This window comes from Spermophilus citellus (assembly GCF_964194105.1).
Source record: "Spermophilus citellus genome assembly, chromosome: 2".
Lineage (NCBI taxonomy): Eukaryota > Metazoa > Chordata > Mammalia > Rodentia > Sciuridae > Spermophilus > Spermophilus citellus.
Window position 1 is genome coordinate 162,047,580 of NC_138183.1, and position 21,342 is coordinate 162,068,921.

At 36.5% G+C, this 21,342-nt stretch overlaps 2 protein-coding genes across 4 annotated transcripts in view; one reads left to right on the forward strand and one right to left on the reverse strand.

Annotated features, from left to right (window-relative positions):
- The window catches only part of ATM (ATM serine/threonine kinase), a 167,198-nt gene extending 146,999 nt beyond the window's left edge, over positions 1-20,199 (reverse strand). Inside the window, 5 exon segments of the mRNA XM_081280301.1 lie at positions 12,428-12,592; positions 16,096-16,241; positions 17,462-17,574; positions 17,656-17,753; positions 19,946-20,199. Of these exon segments, the coding sequence (XP_081136427.1) occupies positions 12,428-12,592; positions 16,096-16,241; positions 17,462-17,574; positions 17,656-17,727 (496 nt within the window). The 5' untranslated portion in view covers positions 17,728-17,753; positions 19,946-20,199.
- Positions 20,200-20,427: 228 nt separating this feature from the next.
- Positions 20,428-21,342, forward strand: part of NPAT (nuclear protein, coactivator of histone transcription) — a 54,027-nt gene continuing 53,112 nt past the window's right edge. For all 3 annotated transcript variants that reach the window (XM_081282540.1, XM_081282538.1, XM_081282539.1), the window contains exon 1: positions 20,428-20,592. In XM_081282540.1, the coding sequence (XP_081138666.1) occupies positions 20,556-20,592 (37 nt within the window). In that variant the 5' untranslated portion in view covers positions 20,428-20,555. The remainder of the gene's footprint in view (positions 20,593-21,342) is intronic.

Below are 21,342 nucleotides of genomic sequence, written 5' to 3' on the forward strand. Positions count from 1 at the left end.
TTTGATAAAATACAGTACCCCTTTATGTTACAAACACTAGAAAAACCAGGGGTAACAGGAACGTATCTCAACACTGTAAATGCTATCTACGCTTAGCCTCAGGCCAACATAATTCTAAATGGAGAAAAATTGAAGGCATTCCCTCTAAAAACTGGAACAAGACAGGGATGCCCTCTTTCACCAATTCTATTCAACATAGTTCTTGAAACACTGGCCAGAGCAATTAGACAAATGAAAGAAATCAAAGGGATATGCATAGGAAAAGAAGAACATAAATTAGCACTATTTGCTGGCGATATGATTCTATACCTAGAAGACCCAAAAAACTCCATGAGAAAACTGCTACAACTAGTAAATGAATTCAGCAAAGTAGCAGGATATAAAATCAACACCCATAAATCAAAGGCATTTCTGTATGTCAGTGACAAAGCCTCTGAGAAGGAAATGAGGAAAACTACCCCATTCACAATAACCTTAAAAAAAATTAGATACTGTAAGGGACCGGCGGGTGACGGAGGAAGAGACCACCAAGAGACCGACACATGCAACAGCAAAAGGGGGTTTATTGGGGATCCAGCATGCTGGGGCTCCGTGCTCACTCAACAAGGGAGAGCGGCCCAGACCCCCGAGCAGGGGTTGAGCAGTGCTTAAGTACACTTTTTTAGGGAGGGCAGGGACTTTACATACATCACAGTCTCCTTTAACAGATCACCATACACCGAGGGAAAATCAAACAACAATTCTCAAACATGATTAGTACATTCATTGGCGGGAACAGGTCGGGCGGGAGTGATAGGTCAATCCTAAGGAGGGGATACATTCAAACTGATTGGTTTGGGCCCTGAATGCCTACGTGCCAAGCTGCACAGGGTCCCGGAGTGCGTACGAGCTGAGCTGCTCAGGGTCCGGGTTGTTAAACAACTAGGTAGTCAAGGGAGATTATCTAATGGGCAGTCCCGGGAATTGTCCTAACAGCTACAGGAATTTCAGGCTTTGAGTGTAGCATAGAAACTTAACAATACCTGGTCTTTACATTTTAACTCAGGCTTTGCAGCTTAGAAACTTTGCCCTTTCAATACTTGGGAATCAACTTAATGAAAAAGGTGAAAGATCTATTCAATGAAAACTACAGAACCCTAAAGAAAAAAATCAAAGAAGACCTTAGAAGATGGAAAGATCTACCTTGCTCCTGGATAGGCAGAATTAATATTATCATACTAATGACCATACTACCAAAAGCACTACACAGATTTAATGCACTTCCGATCAAAATCCCAATGTCATTCCTCATAGAAATAGAAAAAGCAATCAAAAACTTCATCTGGAAAAAGAAGAGACCCAGAATAGCTAAAGCAATCCTTAGCAGGAAGAGTAAAGCAGGTGGCATCACTATACCAGACCTTAAACTATACTACAAAGGAATAGTAATAAAAACAGCGTGGTATTGGCACCAAAACAGACTGGTAGACCAATGGTACAGAATAAAGGACACAGAGACAAACCCACAAAATTACAACTATCTTATATTAGACAAAGATGCCAAAAACATGCACTAGAGAAAAAATAGCCTCTTCAACAAATGGTGCTGGGAAACTTGGAAATCCATATGCAACAAAATGAAATAAAACACGGGCTGGGGATGTGGCTCAAGCGGTAGCGCGCTCGCCTGGCATGCGTGCGGCCCAGGTTCGATCCTCAGCACCATGTACAAACAAAGATGTTGTGTGTCCACCGAAAACTAAAAAATAAATATTAAAAAAAAAATTCTCTTTCTCTCTCTCTCTTAAAAAAAAAAAAAAAAAGTGTGTGTTGAAGTGAAGAGGCAACTGAGTTTTAAAACAGCCCTCTAGATCCCACAGATCTTACAATTGGAGGCCTTGGAGGTAGAGGGAGATGGAGAAATTAAAAAAAAAAAAAAAGAAATAAAACCCATCTCTCTCACCATACACAAAACTTAACTCAAAATGGGTCAAGCACCTAGGAATTAAACCAGAGACTCTGCATCTAATAGAAGAAAAAGTAGGCTCTAATCTTCATCATGTGGGATTAGGCCCCAACTTCCTTAATAAGACTCTGGTACTGCAATAATTAAAACCAAGAATCAATAAATGGGATGGATTCAAACTAAAAAGTTTCTTCTTACCAAAAGAAACAATCTGTGAGGTGAAAAAGAGCCTACATCCTGGGAGCAAATTTTTACCCCTCACACATCAGATAGAGCGCTAATCTCTAAGGTAGATAAAGAACTCAAAAACCTAAGCACCGAAAAAACTAATAACCCAATCAACAAATGGGCCAAGGACCTGAACAGACACTGCTCAGAAGAGAATATACAATCAAATCAACAAATATATGAAAAAACACTCATCATGTCTAGCAATCAGAGAAATGCAAATCAAAACTACTCTAAGATATCATCTCACTCTAGTCAGAATGGCAGCTATCAAGAATACAAACAACAATTAGTGTTGGTGAGGATGTGGGGAAAAAGGCACACTCATACATTGCTGGTGGGACCGCAAATTGGTGTAGCCAATTTGGAAAGCAGTATGGAGATTCCTTGGAAATCTGGGAATGGAATCACCATTTCACACAGGTATCCCTCTCCTCAGACTATACCCAAAGGACTTAAAAACAACACACTATAGTGACACAGCCATATCAATGCTTATAGCAGCACAATTCACAATAGCTAAACTGTGGAGCCAACCTAGATGTCCTTCAGTGGATGAAAGGATAAAAAAAAATGTGGCATATATACACAATGGAATTTTATGCAGCAATAAAATAGAATAAAATCATGGCATTTTCAAGTAAATAGATGAAGTTAGAAAAGGTAATGCTAAGTGAAGTTAGCCAATCCCCAAAAAACAAATGCTGAATGTTTTCTCTGATATAAGGAGGCTGACTCATAGTGGGGTAAAGAGGGGGAACATGGGATGAGTAGATGAATTCTAGATAGGGATGAGGGGAGGGAGGGAAAGAGAGGAGGTAGGGGACTAGAACGGATGGTGGAATGTGATGGACATCATTATCCAAAATACATGTATGAAGACTTAAATTGGGTGTCAACCTACTCATATACAAACAGAGATATGAAAAATCGTGGTATGTATGTGTAATAAGAATTGTAATGCAAAAAAGAAAAAAAAAACAAGTACATGTTTTGCCCTCTCTCCCAATACTTTGCTTCTATTTTTTCCTTCCTTCTGTATAAACATCACCTGCTACATCTCTTCTACATTCTCTCCATTCACTTTTTGAACTTTTAAACTGTCTTCTAACTTTCTAACACATTTTCTTTTCCTTAATAAACTGTATTTTTGAGAACTAATTGGCTTATATAAATCCTGTCCCCACCATTAATGCTAATACAGTCGCTGCTGCTGTGCAAGATATAGTTGGCACCTACTCTTCAATTTAAAGCCAGATCTAGTTCATGGTTATTATTTTTACTATTGACAACTGCTGAACTGACCATTCCTGAATACTGGTCTGAATTAATGTTGGAGATATTAGGAACTGGGTATTTAATGCTGTGTATTGTTTATTTCTCCTCCTTCTGTGAGGTCCTTTGAAACTACAGGGACAATAAATGTTCACAGTTTAGAGTCTACAGCTGAACAAAACATTCTTTCACATTACTCCAATGCAAAGAAGTGGGGAGACAAAAGCCCCAAACCAACAACAAGGACACAAAAAGTACAATCAAACAGGGAACTCAGGTCCCACCCCTTGGCATGTACTCATACATCAAAAACAGAGAAGTCCCAGAACAAATAAGATAATTATACACAAAAGGACACACATAAAAGGAGGGAGTAGGAAATCCATCTCACTTGATGTTCAAGTCCAAGATCTCAAGGCAAACAACACCCCGCCTCCCAAAATCCACAATCAGCCAATAAAGGATCCCATGGATAGTGAGGTGGATGAAAGCCCAGAAAAAGAGTATAAAAAACTGATTATTAAAATGTTCAATTAACTATAAGAAAATCTAAAGAAGGAATTAAGAGAGCAATTACAGGAGATTAAAAGACCATTTTAATAAAGAAATAGAAATAGTGAGGAGACCAGCGGCTCAGGAGGCTGAGGCAAGAGGATGACAAGTTCAAAGCCAGCTTCAACGACTAAGTGAGGCCCTAAGCAATTCAGCAAGACCCTGTCTCAACATAAAATATAAAAAAAGATTGAAGATGTGGCTCAGTGGTTGAGCACACCTAGGTTCAATTCCCGATACAAAAAAAAAAAAAGAAAGAAAAGAAATAGAAGAAACCAATAATTCCTAGAAAAGAAAGACACAACCAATCAAATTAAAAATTCACTTGAAGGCATCAGTAACAAATAAGAATGCATTGATAAAAGAACCTTGGCCCTAGAAGACAGAACTTCAGGTCTAGAACAGGCTATATGATCTTGAGTACACAGAAGGCAGCAAAGGGAAAAAATTATAGCACATGATCAGAATATACAAGAACTCTGCGAGAACATTAAATGACCAAACCTAAGAATTATTGGGATAGAAGAGAACATGGAGATACAAACTAAAGGTATAAAGAACATTTATATTGTAATGTTCACAGAATCAATGCAATAAAAAGTTGGTTCTTTGAAAAGATTTTGTTTAGCCAAACTAAACAAAAGAACAAAAGATATGCAAAGAAAAGAAACAGTGAGAAGATACAAATCACTATGATCAGAGATGAAAAGAAGATATCACCACAGAGCATTCTGAAATCCAGAGGATTATCAGAACATTTTTAGAAAATTTATACTCCTAGTTTATTAACTTAAAAATCTTGAAGACAATGACAAATTTCTAGATGCATACAACCTGCACAAATTCAATCAGGAAGATACAGAAAACCTAAACCAATATCAAGTTACAAAATTGAAACAGCAATTAAAGCCTTCCGAAAAAGAAAAGTACAAGACCTGACAGATTCTCAGCTGCGTTCTACCAAACTATTATAGAAGAACCACCACTAATATTTCTCAAATTATTCCTTGAAACTCAAAAGGAGGGAACACTCCCAAATAAATTTTATGAAATGGGTATAACCATGATTCCAAAGCTGAAAAACACATATCAAGGAAAGAAAACTATGGACCAATACCCCTGATGAATGTAGATGCAAAAATCCTTAATAAAATTAGCAAATGCATTAAAAAAAACACATCAAAAAGGGAAAAAAAGATAATACATCATGATCAAGTAGTTTCATTCCAGGGATACAAGGTTGGTTCAACATAATAATGTAATTCACCACTTAATGAATTAAGACAAAAATCACATGATCATCTCAATAGATGCAGAAAAGGTCTTTTGATAAAATCCAGCAACCATTCATATAAAATACATTGGAGAAGCTAGGGAGGGATAAAAGGAATTTTACCTCAACATTGTAAAGGTCATCTATGACAAACCCAAATCCAACATCATACTAAATGAGAAAAACTAAAACCATTTCCTCTAAGATCAGGAACAAGACAAGACTGTCCATTCTCACCACTCTTATTCAATACAGTCCTTGAAACATTAGCCAAAGTGATGAGGCAAGAAAAAGAAATCAAAGGCATACAAATAAAAAAGAAGTTGTTAAACTATCTCTGTTAGCCAATGATATGATCCTATATCTAGAAAACCCAAAAACACTCTACCAGAGCCTTTAAATGAATTTAGCAAAGTAGCAGGATACAAGATCAACACCCATAAATCAACAGCCTAACTATACTCCAACAGTGATTCAGCTAAGGAAGAAATCAGAAAAACCATCCCCTTCACAAACAAACAAATACTTAGGAATTACTCTAACTAAGGAGGTGTATGAGATCCACAGTGAAAATTATAAAACATTGAAGAAGGAAAACAAACTAAAAACGACCTAAGAAGATGGAAAGACATCCCATATTCTCGAACAGGCAGCATCAATATTGTCAAAATGGCCATCCTACCAAAAGCAACATACAGATTCAACACAATCTTCATCAAAATATCAACAATGTGTGTGTGTGTGTGTGTGTGTGTGTGTGTGTGTATAAATATGTGTGTGTGTATGAATGATGTTCCTCACAGAATTAAGAAAAACAATTCTTAAATTCATTTGGAAGAATAAGACACCCAGGATAGGCAAAACAATACTAAGCAAGAAAAGTAAAGTGAAGCAGGAGATACCACAACACCTGAACTGATATGCTACACAGCTGTAATAACTAAAACAGCATGGTATTGGCACCAAATAGACATGAAGACCAATGGAACAGAATAGAGGACACAGAGACAAAACCACATACCTACAGCTGTCTGATATTTGACAAAAATGGTGCTGGGAATACTGGATGAGCCATATGTAGAAAAATTAAACTAGACCCCTGTATCTCACCCTGAACAAACACTCAAATTGAAATGAATCAAAGATTTAGGAATTAGACCAAAAACCTGACAATTGCTACAAGAAAACACAGGGTCAACACTCCATCATGTAAGTGCTGGCACCAACTTCCTTAACAAGACCCATAAAGTGCAAGAAATAAAACCAAAAATCAGTATGTGGGATGCCATCAAACTACAAAGCTTCTGCACAACAGAGAAAACGATCAAGAGTGTGAAGTGAGAGCTTAGAGAATGGGAGAAAATCTTGGCCAGCTACACTTCCACTAGAGGATTAATATTCAGAATATATAAAGAACTCAAAGCTTAACACCAAAAAACTCCAAATAATCTAATGAATAAATGGACAAGGAACTAAAACAGAAACTTCTCAAAAAAAGAAACAAATGGCCAACAAATATATTAAAAAAAAATACTCAACATCTCTAGCAATCAAGGAAATGAAAACCAAAACTACATTAATATTTCACCTCACTCCAATGATCAAAAATATAAATAACAAATGCTGGTGAGGTTATGGGGAAAAAGGTTCACTTGTACATTGTTGGTGGGACTGCAGCCTAGTACAACCACTCTGGAAAGAAGTATGGAGGTTCTTCAAAAAACTAGGGGTGGAACCAGCTTATGATCCAGCTATTCCACTCCTTGGTATTTTCCCAAAAGATCTAAACTCAGCATACTATAGCGATACAGCCAACTAAATGTTTATAGCAGTACAATTCACTATAGCTAAATTATGGAATCAACCCAGATGCCCATCAATAGATGAACAGATTAAGAAACTGGGGTATATCTCTACAATGGAGTTCTACTCAGCCATAATAAAGAATGAAACTATGGCATCTGCCAGTAAATGGATGGAAATGAAGAATATCATGCTAAGTGAAATAAGCCAAACTCAGAAACTCAAAGGTCAAATATTAAGATAGAGTGAAATAAAGGAAAGGAAGAGGGAAGGATAGGATAAGATAAAGAACCAATCAAATAAAAATTAATAGCTGAGTAAAAGAAAGTCTAGTAGAGTAGACGAAGGAGAATGGGAGAGGGGAGGAAAGAGAGGTGGGAAAAAGCAGAGGAAAAAGCAGGGAATCATGCTGAAATCAATATCCCAATGGTGTATATCGTGGGAACTGAAGGTTGGCTAAATATTTGAAAAATCCATCATTGTAAGGCATCAGACTAACAACAACAAAAACCTTAGATAATCATATCAATAAATACTCTTCCTTGTTGTTTTAAAAAAATGAATATCCATTCATAATTTAAAAAAATACTAGCAGTAATAATGGATAGAAAGAACTATCCTCAACCTGTATTGATAGCTAATAGCCTGCTTATTGGTCTAACCCTGAATGGTTTCCCTAAGATCAGAGGAAGGCAAATTTGTCTATTCTTATTGCTGTTATTCAATATCATGCTGGTGGTAAAGCTATTAAACAAAAACTTTGGGGAAAAAACAAAGGGGAAGAGTTTCATAACACTAGGCTATAGATTTGGCAATGATTTCTCTGATAGAACAACAAAAGAAAATAAACTGGGCTTCATCTCATTAAAAAGTTTTTGTGCATCAAAAGACACTATCAACAATGAAAAAGCAACCCCTGGAACAAGAGAAAATATTTGCAAACTATACATCTGGTAAGAAATTAATATCTATAATATATTTTTTAAAACTCCTACAACAAAAACAAACCTGACTAAAAATAGGCAAAGGATAGGAAATGTTGATAATGGAAGAGACTAAGAACTGGGGTTGTGGGGAATATATGAGAGATCCATAACTTCTCAACTTTGCTATGAACCTAAAATTACTAAAAAAATAAATAAAAATAATAAAAAAGGACAAAGAACTTAAACATTTCTCTATAAGAATATAAACTGACAATAACCATGAAAAGTTCAACATCACTAGTCATTAAGGAAATGCAAATGAAACACCATTTTACTTTATCATTCAAAAAACAGAGAAAATAAATGGTGAAAATGTGAAGAAATTTAAACCCTTGTCCATGTAAAATGGAGCAGCCTCTGGGGAAAACATATCTTGGTTCCTCAAAAATTAAATATAGAATTATCATATCAGCAATTTCACTTCTGAATATAAATCTGAAAGAAATGAAAGCAGGAAACCCAAGAGATATTTATACACAGCAGTATTCTTAATAATAACCAAAAAGTAGAAACCTAAGTGTCCATCAATGAATAAACAAAATGTGACATTTTGTTCAGAATATTGTTGAGTCTTAAAAGTGAAGGAAAGTCTGATCTGCTGCTACAAGATGGATGAGCATCAATGACATTTGGTAAGTGTCATAAGCCAATTGCAAAGGACAAATACTGCTTTTGCCTGCTTTGTTCAGGTTGCTATTAACTATCTATCATATATTGGCTTATAAACAACAGAAATTTATTTCTCACATTTCTGGGGAATGGAAGTGTGAAATCAAGGTGCAGGTATGGTCCACTTCTGGTAATCCTCTTTTGCATTGCAAACCTGTATTCTCATATGGCAGAAAGAGAGAAAGCTAGCTGTCTGGTCTCATGACCTAACGACTTCACAAATGCCACAATTTCAAATATCCTCACATTAGGGAATTAGACTTTACACAAATTTTGTGGTAATACAAGCATCTAGTCCATAACAATGAATAATCTAGAACTTCAAATTCAAAGTTGAATAGTATTAAGAATTGTAATGCAAAATAAATAAATAAATAAAAACATTTTTAAAAACAAGTTGAATAGTAGCTGTCAGGAGCCAGTGGGAATAGCAAATAGAGAATTACTATTCGATGATGGTGTTATGAGTTCATCTCCTGTTACTATAATGAAACACCTGAAGCCAAAAAACTTTATAAAAAGAGGTTTATTCAGCTCACAGTTCTGGAGGTTGGGGTCTGATGATGGTCTCAAGGCAGATGGCACTTCAATGGTGGGAATGCATGTGAGAGGGGGTTGGGTCGGGGGAGAGCTAACATATAGTCAGAGGAAGCCAGAGATGCAGGAGTCAAGCTCAAGCTTTTAATAACCCCTTGGGTTTTCAGGAACTAAATGAAGATCCCAGGAACTATGTTAAATCCCTCCCAAGGGCATGCCTCCCATAATCTAACACTAGACTTTAGTTCTACACAGCCATATTAAGAACCAAGTCTCCAACACATGAACCCTTGTGTGGATGAACTCAACCCATATCCAAACCATAGCAAATGAATAGAGAAAAAAAAGTTCTGGAGATAGAAGGGATAGTTATACACAACAATGTTAGGGATATTGTGTGTGTGTGTGTGTGTGTGTGTGTGTGTGTGTGTGTGTGTGGTGTTACTGGGGCCCCAACCCTGGTTATACAACAATGTGAATGTGCTTAATGCTACTGAACTATATGTTTAAAAATGGTTAAAAATCATAAATTTTCTTAAACTTATTTCACCATGGGGTGGAAAATACTGATGATTCTAGCCAGGTTAGAAAAAAATAAAAGCCACATGGTTCAGAAAGAAGAAAAAAATTACTACTTGCAGGTGTCATGATTATCTACGCAGAACAATCACACACACACACACACACACAGGCCTTACAAGTAGCAGAAGATTTTAACAAAGTGCTAGGATACAGTGGTCCACACCTGTGATCCCAGTGGCTCAGGAGGCTGACACGGACGGATCTCAAGTTCAAAGCCAGCCTCAGCAACAGCGAGATACCATGCTACTCAGTGAGACTCTGTCTCTAAATAAAATATAAAATAGGGCTGGGAATGTGGTTCAGTGGCTGAATGCTCCCAAGTTCAATCCCCAATACCCAAAAAAATAAATAAATAAAAATTTAAATTTTTTTTTTAAAAAGATACAAAAATCAATTGTACATCCAGTATAATAGCACTGAATGACTTGGAAAATGAAACTTCAAAAACAGTGCAATTTAACTATCAAGAATATGAGCCACAATAATTGTCAGTGAGGATGTAGGGAAAAAGGTACACTCAGACACTGCTGGTGGGACTGCAAATTGGTGTAACCACTACAGAATGCAATACAGAGATTACTCAGAAAACTTAGAATGGAACTACCATTTGACTCAGTTATCCCAGTCCTCAGTGTATACCCAAAGAACTCAAAATCTGCAAACTATAGTGACACAGCCACATCAATGTTTCTAGCAGCTCAATTCACAATAGCTAAACTATGAAACCAACCTAGATGCCCTTCAACAGATCAATGGGTAAAGAAAATGTGATATATACACACAGTGGAGTATTACTCAGCCTTAAAAAATGAAAGTATGGCATTTGCAGGTAAATGAAGCTGGAAAATATCATGCTAACTGAAATAAGCCAAACCCTCAAATCCAAAGGCTGAATGTATGATTATACTACTAATGTGAGTCTGCACTATGTTCAGCCAGAGAAGTTGTGCTCCATTTGTGTACAATGTGTCTAAATGCATTCTACTGTCATGTATAACTAATCACAACAAATTAAAAAAAATTTTTTTAAATTTATTAACCAATTAATTTTTAAAATAGTGCAATTTACAAACTACTGCAGTATACAAATCTAACAAAACATGTATAAAATCTGTCTGGTGACAGTAATAGGACACTAATGAAAAATATCAAAAAGACCTAAATAAATGGAGATATCATATTCATTTGATATTTGAGTGACTCCACATTGTTAAGATGGCTACACATTCTTAATTGTTCAATAAACAAAATATCTATGAAAATTTCAGCATGATATTTTGTAGAAATCAATAAGCTAATTCCAAAATTTATATGGAGATGACGGCTCAGTCTTAGGGTATGTTCTCATCTCATTCTAAATTCTCCCCATAAAAAAATATCATAACCATGGCTTAAATTACTACTTCTACCAAACACACTTTGAGGACTGTTCAAAAAGTGAAGTCTATGCTCAATCAAGAAGCAAGCCTGAGAAAAGGGAATTACAAAAATTACTGAAAATAAGACTGATAATAAGAAGTAACACTAATTTTTTGAAGAACAAAAAGCAGGTTAGACAACAAATGATATGGAAGAATCATACCAAAGAAACTGAGGAAAGGACTGCCCTGTTACAGTATAATCAGTTGTAAGCAATAATCTAAAGTTCCCAAATATACAAAATATGATTAGGCCACTCTGGTGAGACATCTGGCTGAGAATGGTAGGTATCATTGGCTTACTTGAGTCCATTGTTTGATGGAACAGCAACAGCCCAAATAACTCACAAGAAATTACTGCAACTATTGAGAATTCCTTAATTCATTTGGAAAAGTAGAATAATGCAGAAGTGAGGGCACTATTTCATGGCTTTGTAGTTCATATACATCTCATTTTGAAATCATAAAATTAACAATAAATATAGGTAAATGTCTTTTAATTTAGTTAACAAAAATCAGCCTTAATATTTTTTAATGAAAAAGTCTTAAGTTTCTAAATTTTCAGAGCTAGTGGATTAGTAGACTTTAACACCTGGCTTAAAATCACCTCGATAATGGCAAATCCCACTTTAATCCATTAAATTCTCTCAGAATTGTTCCACTTTTAAAATCAATAAACTGAAATATTTCAGATTCTGACCATAATTTCCTTTTTCCATGATCATTGAGTACCTCTGATCAATAAACTAGAAACACTAGATTCTTGCCTAACACCCATTCTATCTATCTAGTAAATCACTGGATCTTGTATATTTCATTCTAATACACTGATTTCCATTATCTTACCAGGAACCTGTTAATTCCCTAATCCAATTGATACTTCTGTATCTTGTCCTTTCCATAACATTAGTGGACTTAATACTTCAGAAAGTATGTAGTAAATGAAAATTAAGGACATTTTGTTTAAAATTAAAGAGCAAATATCACAGAATATACAAGATGGTACAATCACATCAAAAGACTGATACTCAATTTCTTTCACTAAAGTACTATGAAAGTGTGAGGTCATTTGGGCGATACAGATACACTATGAATGCTTTTATTGGTGAAAGTCCATGTCATGAGGAAAAAATCATAAATAGCAACCTTCAAAACATACCTAGCCACTGTTGCTGTGATATCTCACACCAGTATTTTCTCACTGAAAGAATGTCTTTGAGTAGTATGTTGCTACAATCAGCTCCATAAATAACACCATTGGATGAATCTTTCACTGTCTCCATGATATAATTCAAGAGTTCATGACATTTTAGTCTGGGTGCTCCTATTAAAAATAAAACAAAGAAACATATAAAAATATTTCTCTCACTATGTAATGCTTTAAATAATCAATAAAAAAATTAAAAAAAAATATTTCTCTCATCAATAAACTGGCAGCAACATTAGATTCTTCTCTAGCACATACTCTATCTGTATAGTAAATCACTAGATTTAAAATCTTAAATTAAGAACACTGTGCTGGATGTAATGGCACACACTTGTAATCCCAGTTACTTGAGAGGCTGAGGCAGGAGCAATCATTGAAAAAAGTCAGCCTCAGTACTTAGCAAGGCCTCAGTACTTAGCAAGGCCCTAAGCACTGAGGGAGACCCTGTCTCTAAATAAATAAATAAATAAATAGGGCTGGGGATATGGCTCTGTGGTTAAATACAACTGGATTCAATCCCTGATTAAAAAAAAAAATTGGAATGAAAAATACTTAAATAACAACATTTGGGACATTAATCTCTCCTTTTCACAGAACAAGGATTAAAAAATATGGCCCAAGGGCTGGGGTGGTAGCTCATGGTTGAGTGATTGCCTTGCATGTGTGAGGCACTGGGTTCGATCTTCAGCACCACATTAAAAAAATAAATAAAATAAAGATATTGTGTCCATCTACAAAAAAAAAAAAAAAAAAAAAAAAACCACCTATGGCCCAAGAACAAAGTCAGCCAGTTGTCTGTTTTTGTAAATAAAGTGTTTTTTTTTTTTTTAATATTTACTTTTGAGGTGTAGTCGAACACAATACCTTTATTTTATTTATTTATTTTTATGTGGTACTCCGGATTGAACCCAGGGCCTCGCAAATGCTAGGCAAGCGCTCTACCACTGAGCCTCATAATAAAGTTTTATTCGAATAGAGTCACATGCATGCCCACTGTGTACAGCTGCTTTCAGGACAAAATAACAGAGTAATTAAGGCAAAGAACACATGGTCTGTAAAGTCAAAATATTTACTATCTAATCCATCTACACATGAAGTTTGTCAAGCCCTGCAGGAATACATAGCAAAATCAATAATTATTCTATCCTTACTAATTCACCTTCACAGTTCTAGCATTAGACTTAAAATGATGCAAAATTCCTTCTCACTTTTATAAAGAATGAATTTATTAGAATAACAAGATTACAAGAAGGCTCTTTACACTGAAAAATAAACATTTTTCCAAGTTCTACAATAGATATACAAACGATATACAAATATGTAAGGTGTAATTTTAATAGCATATTATTTGAGATTCTGAAAATTCAGCATTAATATATATTCTTAAAGGTATAAAAACTATATTTAAAAATAACTATTTTAGTAATTCATATTGACATCATAGCTCAAATGTTATCATAATTTCAATAATGACTTATACACTGATATACCTTATTCCGTAAGTATTTCATAATTTTAAGCACCTGACCAAGATGAACTGTACTACCACATGAACCTTTTTTTTTTTTTTTTTTTTGGATACTGGGGATTGAACACAAAGGTGCTTTATCCTGAGCTACATCCCCAGTCCTTTTTATTTTTAGACAGTGTCTTGCTAAGTTGCTTACAGTCTTGTTAAGCTGAGGGTGGCCTTTATCTTGCTATCTTCCTGCTTCAACCTCCCAGGTCACTGGGATTACAGGCATGTGCCACTGTGCCTGGCCCCCATATGATATTCTTGACATCATGTGCATCTCTCTCCTACAAAAATGTTTTTATCATCTATGATGTCTGTTGTTTTATCAAATCCTTAGGGAAGGGAATTAATCTTTATATCCCCATAAATAGCTATGTAAACTAATATTAGGCTGAAATCATATTTTTCAATGTTGTTTATTCCAATATATTCTGTTCTCTCCCAAATTGGAGAAGTGTTTCAAGAATTATACTAAAAAAAAATCATGCTGACATATTTTTTTTTCCCTAAAAATAAAAATTGTCTTATATCAGGGGAGTAGCTTAGTGGTAGAGCAATTGCTTATATAGAGCAGTTTTTATGACAGACCAAAAAAAAAAAAAAAAAATCTGTCTTAAAAAGACCTAAGGTGCTTACAGAAACCTCATGGAAGTTCATGGAACTGAACATTTTTCACAGGTTGGTTTCTTGTTTTCTAAACTCTCTGCTTTGTGCAGATGCAGACAAATGCTAAGATAACGGAATGAAAAATATTTCCTTATTTGTTCTTTCCCAGCTGCCTTTCCCTTGTTTTTCCCCCCTAATGTCTTGTCTCTATCATACCACTTATGAATACCAATGCTAACCAAGTTTGTCAAAATCTGGACATGTGGGGCTGGGGTTGTGGCTCAGTGGTAGAGTGCTTGTCTAGCACTTTCGAGGCCCTGGGTTCGATCCTCAGCACCACATAAAAATAAACAAAATAAAACTATTGTGTCCAACTAAAAAATAAATATTAAAAAAATGTGTTTAAATATTTACAAACATCTGGGTTTTCTGATTCATAAAGTTGCTACCAAAATCATATCCTTAACTGCAAGGACTACAGAGTCTGAGCCCAGAAGTCCCTAAACAAATGTTTCTTCTTCAGCACTGAGTAAATGCCCATTTCCTTACAAAAGCTTACCTGTATTTTGATTAAAAAATACCACTGTACAAGTTCAGCTCTACAATATGGGAGATATACTGCTTATCAGTAGCTAAAAAGACCTGGGTTTTGTTGCTGTCGTTTTTCTTAAGTGATAGTAAACACAACATTAGCTGAGGATGGGTTTTGCTTGCCAAAGAAATTAATGTGATCTCAGAAAGATCAGTAAAAATATACAATAAAAGATATGCAAATCCTGTTCTATCTGTACTCATCAAAATATACCCAAAAAATTGATCACCACACCTCGGGAGATATAATTAAACTAAAGAATATTCAGGGGGGCTGGGATTGTGGCTCAGTACAGTGCTCGCCTAGCATATGCAAGGCCCTGGGTTCAAACTTCAGCACCACCTAAAAATAAATACATAAAGGTACTGTGTTCATCTACAACTAAAAAATAAATATTTAAAAAGAAAAGAGATTTCAGAAGAGAGTGAAATAAAAACTAAGTCATATGAGCTAAAAAAAGAGGTATATTTACCTAAGAGGACTCAAGGGAAATACTATGGCTATCTTCAAATACCTCAAAGGATCTCATGGTAAAAACATGATTAAGTAGGTATTTTTGTGTATTCTTAGAAGCACTAACAAAAAACAGACAGGGTTTAAATAAAGCTGTTCAAAGATAGAAAAGAAAGTTGAATATATTCAGTCATTTACACAGTATTTGTATCTGAGTGCTTGGGATGTAGAGAGGGATACAAGAATGAGGAATTCAAATAATTTTTAATCCTTTTAATTCTAAGATTTTATCATTTTAAGCTTGAATAAATTCTCCAAAATATTTGAACCTACAGTATTAAAATTCATTATATATGCTAGAAGCTATAATTAACATACTTATGTTACCATCAGATCAAACTTTTGTATGGTAGACTATTAAACCATTTATTTCCAATAAATAATGTTGCTTACTTTTATTTGCACATTTGATGAAGTATCTGACCAAACTACTGATTTCTTGCATCTTTTTCTGTCTGGAGGTTTGTGTTGAGGCTGATACATTTGGTTTTGCTGTCCTCAAACATTCTGTTTCTTTCTGAATGTATTTCTGCAAAAATCTTCAAGAAAATGAAATAGAATTCCAGAAAAAAAAAAATTATGCTTATATATTTATAATTTTAAAATGTTCTTAATGTCATCACAAAGAACATCTTTTAAAACCACACTGCTTTGCTCAATGTACCAGCTAACTGAAACAAATCCCTTTTTCGAGGCCTAACCTCTATAACACCAATATAGAGCCTGGCCTGCAATGTTCTCAATCTATAGCCTTCCTGACTTTTTATTTTATTACTTGCTTTCTCATTTTGTCATTAAAATTTCACAATATTACTGAGGGCTTTCAACCTTCTCTTCCTCCTTCCTAACTACCTGATCATACCTATAGCCTTTAAGTGAAGCTCTACCTTCATGAATAGCCAGTAGTATCAGGTGCCAATTTGGCCTACCTAATCAGCTAATACAACAGAGTACTCACCTTTATGTAATGACTGTATTAGTGGTATCTAAAATAAACCAAATAACCAGAGAACAAGGAACATGCATTTTTCATGTCACATTTATTCAAATCTGTAACAGTGTAGTACCAAATAAGAGCTTAAAAACTGTTTATCTGTTCTAAATACTAAAAGACAACTAAATATTCCTATTTCCTCTTGACTGCAAATATTGTTTCAAGTTATTTAATGCCCTCAATATTCTACATTAATTTTAAATACTTCATCTTTCCCAAGCCTTACAAACTGCTACAAAAGGACTTTATGACTGAAAATCATGTCTCAATGTAAAAACCCATCAACCCTGTTTGCCACTTCGTTCTATCCAAGGATCATATCTTTTCATTGCCTAAGATTTTATTTTTTAACTGTATTCATCTCAAAGTATCCTAATATTCCGTTCACCTGTTTTACTATAACTTAACCCATGGCAGCTGCTTATAATTCCAGTAATAAAGATGTCAAAATAACAATTAAGTATTTGTTATAACTTCAAATTTTTCCTCTAATTTGCAATGAATTCTTACAAACTAATCCATATGAAAGGAATTCTTTCTCAATATCAGTGGGACATGTATAAGACATTTTGTGGAACACTGATTTAATACTTTAAGCATTCCATATAATAAGCATCCTTTAAATATAATGCTTTGGATAATCATTAAGTGCTAATTTCATATGCAAGGCACAATAAAACACAGGTAGCAAAGCCTTACGAAAATAATATCTCAACAGAAATAAAACTGAAAGACAAAGCAAAGACAATTTTAAATGTACAGTACCTAAAAACAGCATCCCAATTCAAATATTTTCCTTGTTTGGAATCTGAATGCCTATCTAAATGTTGAACTGTTTCAGGATCCCGAATCAGGCGTTTAAATTTCTCAACTTCTTTCTGAAAACAAAAATGAACATGATAATGTATTACTGATCACATTCAATTTCAAGGAAAAATTAAATCTAAGCCATTTACTACCCTTCGTTCTGTAGCTCTATCATGTTCTAGTTGTCGGCAGCAAATAAGCAGATCATTAAGTGCTAAACTCATGGTTCAGGATTTCAGAACATTATTATCTGTAAAAAAAAAAAAAAAAATAACACATATATTAATAATAGTAATAATAATTAATAATAATTATGTAATCGTTTACTTCATTTATATATTTTTCTCATGCTAGGGACTGATCCCAGAGCCTTACAAAGGCTAAGCACATGCTCTACCATTGAACTACACTTCCAGCCTTTACATAACTTAGACTGTGTTATTAACAAGCATATTGTCATCAAAGGCACAGTGGTTTTTCTTAATATTTGCATGTTCCAATATTCAGTTAAATTTAAAATACTTAAATTTAAAATATTTCTTAGAACATATCAAAACAATGTTCCAGTACTCAAATCTATTCTTTGTTTACAGTAGCAGGATAAAGTCTAATTTTCTTGGGGAAAAAAACAGTTCAGTATTATCTACATAAATAGAAGATGTTCATTCATTGATACATAAAACAATATTTCCTTCACACCTACTATGTTCAAAATACTATGTTAGGGATAGCTAACCCCCCCCCAACAACAAAAAAAGAACTAAACTAACACAAATCCTACCCTTATGGAGCTATATGTGGGGAAGAGGAAAATAAACAAGTAAAATGATAAAACCATGGGTAATTCCAAATTGTCATATATGCCTTCAAGGCAACAAAAACACAAAAGAAAATAACAGTACCGAGGATGGTGTTAGATAAATTGTCAGGGAACATATCTCAAAGGAAGTTATCATAAAGTCAAGATCTGAATGAAGTGATGCCAATTATATAAGGAGCTAGAAGACCAACACTGTAGGGAAAGAGACTAGTATAACCAGAGTCCCAAGAAGAGTGTGGTATGTTGGAAAAACTAAAGGTTCCACTCCCAACAATCAACTGAAATGATACAGATTTCTAAGCCTTTGAATTGATAAATCCAATGTTCCTTTTCAGATTTTAATCAAGTTAATCTCTTTGAAGACTTTCACAAAGACTACATCCTGTCTTCTGAGAAATAACTCTGGCTTGACATGCCATTCTTGTCTACTGGTTAAGAGCACGTGAACTCTATAGTAATACTGTATTGGTTCAAATCCTGATCCAGTCACATAAAAACTCTACAATATAGACAAAGTTTGTTCATTAATCTCTCCAAATCCGTTTTCTCAATAACAAAACAAAAAGCAATACTCATATATATAGCTCAAAGGGGTGTCATAAAGATTCATGTTTAACATAGTGCCTTGAAAACAGCCTATGTTCATGTTAGTAATTATCATATTCCCCTTTTTATGACAGTTTAATATGTCTCTTTGATGGTTCTTCCTCTCACACCTCAAATACAGTGTTTGTCTCCTTGCTGTCTTCAACGTGTTGAAGACTCCAAATCTTACTCAATGCCAGACCTCTCTCTTGGGCTTCAGGAACTTGCTACTTTGTGCCTTCACACGCATTTCCTGGTCTGGAAAGCTACTATCACCCTCCAGAACAATTGACACAGTCATGTCCAGGTCAAACTGATTCTCCCAGGTTGCATTTCCACAGAACCTGTTGCTCTACCACTTCAGCACTCTTTTATAACATTATCATCTTGAATTGCAGTTGTCTACTTATCTTCACTTCTTTAAGCAAAAAGTCACACAGCTTAAAATCATTATTCAAACTCTGGTACTGTGGTTCCAGGGCCCATGATCTTAACCACAAGGCTGAAATTTAAATCTCAATAAACGGCCGCTATCTGAAAAAGTATCAATTACGAGTGCAAAAAAATGACTTTGTCAAGTCACTTAAATTTGAACCGTAAGGTAACAGGGTAATGGGGTAAACAGGAAGGGGGGTTCAACTTAAAAGAGTATCCATGCATATTAGACACACACACACACACACTGCTCCCTTTCCTGGATATTGAATCCAGAGGGATTCCACCTCTACAACCCCTTTTTTGTTTTTTGATACAGGGTCTAGCTGGGCTGACCCTGAATTTAAGATACTTCTGCCAGGGCGCCGGGAGCAGCTGGGATTACAGGCATGCACCAGCAAATTTAAAGTCCGCTAGGGGCCGAGAGCGAGGACAGGAAAAAAAAAAAATAATGAGGACCGGCGGCCGGAAACAAGGGGTGAAGACAGGAGGGTAGGACAGCTCGGAAGCAATGTTTGGGACTGCGCTCCCCGCAAGAGGAGCTACAGGAACCAAGCTAATACTCCCACGCACAAGCCACTGAGTAGACTCCCCATCCCTACCGCCGCGCTCTGACCGCCAAAGTAGTATCTCTGGAGGCGGCAGGGGCTGCAGCCCAAATCCACGCTCCTCTGGCCTCCTCCCCACCACAGCTTTGCAACCCGTTATCCACGGTCTTTCCCGCTTCCGGCTCAAATGCAGCGTGGCGGCGGAGCTTCAGTCCCGGGAGTAAGAGGCTGGCAGAGCGGTGGCGCACCGTGTGCTCATGCGCAGGAACATCACGCGCTCTCAGCTCAAAACACTAGCTCCCCCAAAACATTCGCCTGGTCAGAGAAGGCGCGCCTGCGCCCTGCCCACCAATAGCGAGCTACCTTACGCCACTGGCTCGCCCAGAGGCTCCGACACCCCACCTCCTTGCCCTCTTCGGCCCCACCCCTCCAACTCTGCGGACGGAAATGACGACAGCGCCAGGGAGCTCGGAGGCGGGTTGCATTTCGGCGCCTTTCTTTCCCCTGCGGAAGCGATTGGTTGTTGTCGGGCGAGAGAGGCGGGACAAATTGTCGCGGGTTCAGTGCCGCCAGTGGAACCGGGAGATGCGGCGCAGGAGCTGTCGCTGTGTTTGCCTTCACCTGAGTCTCGTCTCTTATTCTGGCTCCTTCTGCGACTCGGATCATGTTGTTACCTTCAGACGTGGCCCGACTGGTATTAGGTAAGCGCGGGCACCGGAGGAAGGGTTACTGGACCAGGCGAAGCAAGACGGAAGGACCTTAGCGGCCAGAGGCTTTCCTTGGGTGGGGAAGCTTTGGGGGTTTGCCGCCTCGCTTACAAGTTCATATCTGGTGATAATTCTCGGTCCTTCGGAGGCTCCGGGAAGTTTAAGCCTCTTTGTAGGTGAACGCTCCTCTCCTCAGGGGCTGCGTGGCGAGGGCAGGCTCGGGGTGGAACACCTGGAGCCTAGATTCCGAAGAAAGTCGGGCCTGCGCGCTTAATTGCGACCCCTGGTAGAGAGTTGTCTACGTGACGGACTGGCTGTGTGTTGGTTAACCTTTCCCTTGTCAGAGCTGAGACCAAAATAGGACTTCTCAGCCACCCCGCTTTGGAAAAAGGCCTTTCGGACGCCCTTCTCATATCCTGGCCTTAGAATTTAGGATTTGGGAACTGATGGGGGTACTCTTTCTCCATATTCCCCGCAGTATGTCGCCCAGCGTAGAGGTTTGAAATGCCAGTTGCATGTTTTAAAACAGTCGTAATTCCAATTCCTTTCAGGGAGGAAATGCCTTTTAGTTACACATTTTATAGCCCTAGTTTTTCCCCCATTGGAAGAGTGGTTAGTGGGCTACTTGTTTGTCTGAATGTATTGTCTGTGTAGGAGAATTTTTTTGTTCTTGTTTGTCCCCTGAAAGAATAAAAAGGATTGTAACGAGAGCCATGGACCACGTAAAGCTCAAAAGCTAAGCCA